The 1,608-nt window shown below is 53.9% G+C and overlaps 1 protein-coding gene across 1 annotated transcript; it reads left to right on the plus strand.

Moving 5' to 3' along the window:
• Positions 1 to 298: 298 nt before the first annotated feature.
• LOC129325799 (olfactory receptor 52B2-like) lies at positions 299 to 1,246 on the plus strand. The gene has a single exon (XM_054973705.1). It carries the CDS (start codon positions 299 to 301, stop codon positions 1,244 to 1,246), a length of 948 nt encoding a protein of 315 aa, XP_054829680.1.
• The last annotated feature ends 362 nt before the right edge of the window (positions 1,247 to 1,608 follow it).

Consider the following 1,608-nt stretch of genomic DNA (forward strand, 5'->3'; position numbering starts at 1 on the left):
CATCTGAATATCTCTGTGTCCAGCTTCTTCCGCCTCGTAGTTGCCATTTCCTTAGTGATAGGATTGGGCATTTGGTGCAAGAAACACGTAACGAGGGCAACTTTGTGAAGGGCGAATTAAACCTTCCCATCTGTCCCCATTAGTGTTAAGAGCTATGCAGGAACATGAAGGAAACCGGCAGAGCAGGAGAGGAAGACGGAGGGTCGGTTCAAGCCATGTTTTGACCACGCTACTTTATCCCTTCCTGTTTCCACAGGGGAAAGTGGGCAAGCACCAGGGGGGCGATCCTTTCCCCACCATGGCCGCCGTCAATCACTCGAGCTTCACCATCGTCACGTGCGTCCTGATCGGCGTCCAAGGCCTGGAGGAGGCCCACATCTGGCTCTCCGTCCCCTTCTGCTCCATGTACCTCATTGCCCTCCTGGGGAACAGCCTCCTCCTCTTCATCATTATCAAAGAGCGCAGCCTTCACCAGCCCATGTTCCTCTTCCTCGCCATGCTGGCGACTGCAGATCTCGTGCTCTGCACCACCACCATGCCCAAGACCCTCGGCATCTTCTGGTTCGATGCCAAGGAGATTGCCTTTGAGTCCTGCGTCACCCAGATGTTCATCGTCCACTTCCTTTTCGTAGCGGAGTCGGCCATCCTGCTGGCTATGGCCTTCGACAGGTACGTTGCCATCTGCAACCCACTGCAATACTCCACTGTGCTGACACACTCCCGGGTAGCAAAGATTGCGGCGGCGGCGGCGGTTAGAGCCTTTTGCCTGATGGCGTCTCTGACCCTCCTCCTCATGAGGCTGCCCTTCTGCGGCCCCAATGTCATTTCTCACACCTTCTGCGAGCACATGGGAATCGCCCGGCTGGCCTGTGCAGACATCACGGTCAACATCTGGTATGGCCTGACCGTGGCTCTTTTAACCACCGGGACAGACACCATTTTCATTGCCATATCCTACGCACTGATCCTCCGGGCTGTCTTCCGGCTCCCGTCCAAAGATGCTCGGGCGAAAGCGCTCGGCACGTGCGGCTCCCACGTCTGTGTCATATTGATGTTTTATGTCCCGGCCTTTTTCTCAATCTTTGCCTACAGGTTTGCTGTGAAGAGCATCCCCCGCCCAGTTCACATCCTGCTGGCCAACCTCTTTGCCGTCGTCCCCCCCATGTTAAACCCCATCATCTATGGGGTGAAAACCAAGCAGATCCGAGAGCGTGTGGTCCAAGTGTGGTTGCAGGCCAGGAAATAGCCCCTGTCATGCTCAGCACAGGCGGAGTCTGCAGTCCAGTATAGTCCAGAATAAGGCGGATGCAATTTCATTTATACCCTGCCTTTCTCCTCAATGGGCCCAGATATGCAGGTCACATTGCAGAGACATGTTATAAAGCACCTCTCTGTGTGTGTGTGTGTGTGTGTGTGTGTGTGTGTGTGTGTGTGTGTGTGTGTGTGTGTGTGTGTGTGTGTGTGTGAAATGTGTGTCTGAGAAGGAATGGCAAGCTTAACCCCTTCCTTCCCAGTTTCTGTTCCGCGAAAACTCCTTGTCCCTAACATGTTTTTGGTGGTGGAAAGTGCCCCCAAGTCATTTTCCTATAGATATATTTAAGTGGGTAG

Source organism: Eublepharis macularius, chromosome 3, assembly GCF_028583425.1.
Source record: "Eublepharis macularius isolate TG4126 chromosome 3, MPM_Emac_v1.0, whole genome shotgun sequence".
Taxonomy (NCBI): domain Eukaryota; kingdom Metazoa; phylum Chordata; class Lepidosauria; order Squamata; family Eublepharidae; genus Eublepharis; species Eublepharis macularius.

Bases quoted from the DNA above. Each gene is read 5' to 3' on its own strand.
- LOC129325799 (XM_054973705.1), top strand. From the start codon at position 299: ATGGCCGCCGTCAATCACTCGAGCTTCACCATCGTCACGTGCGTCCTG.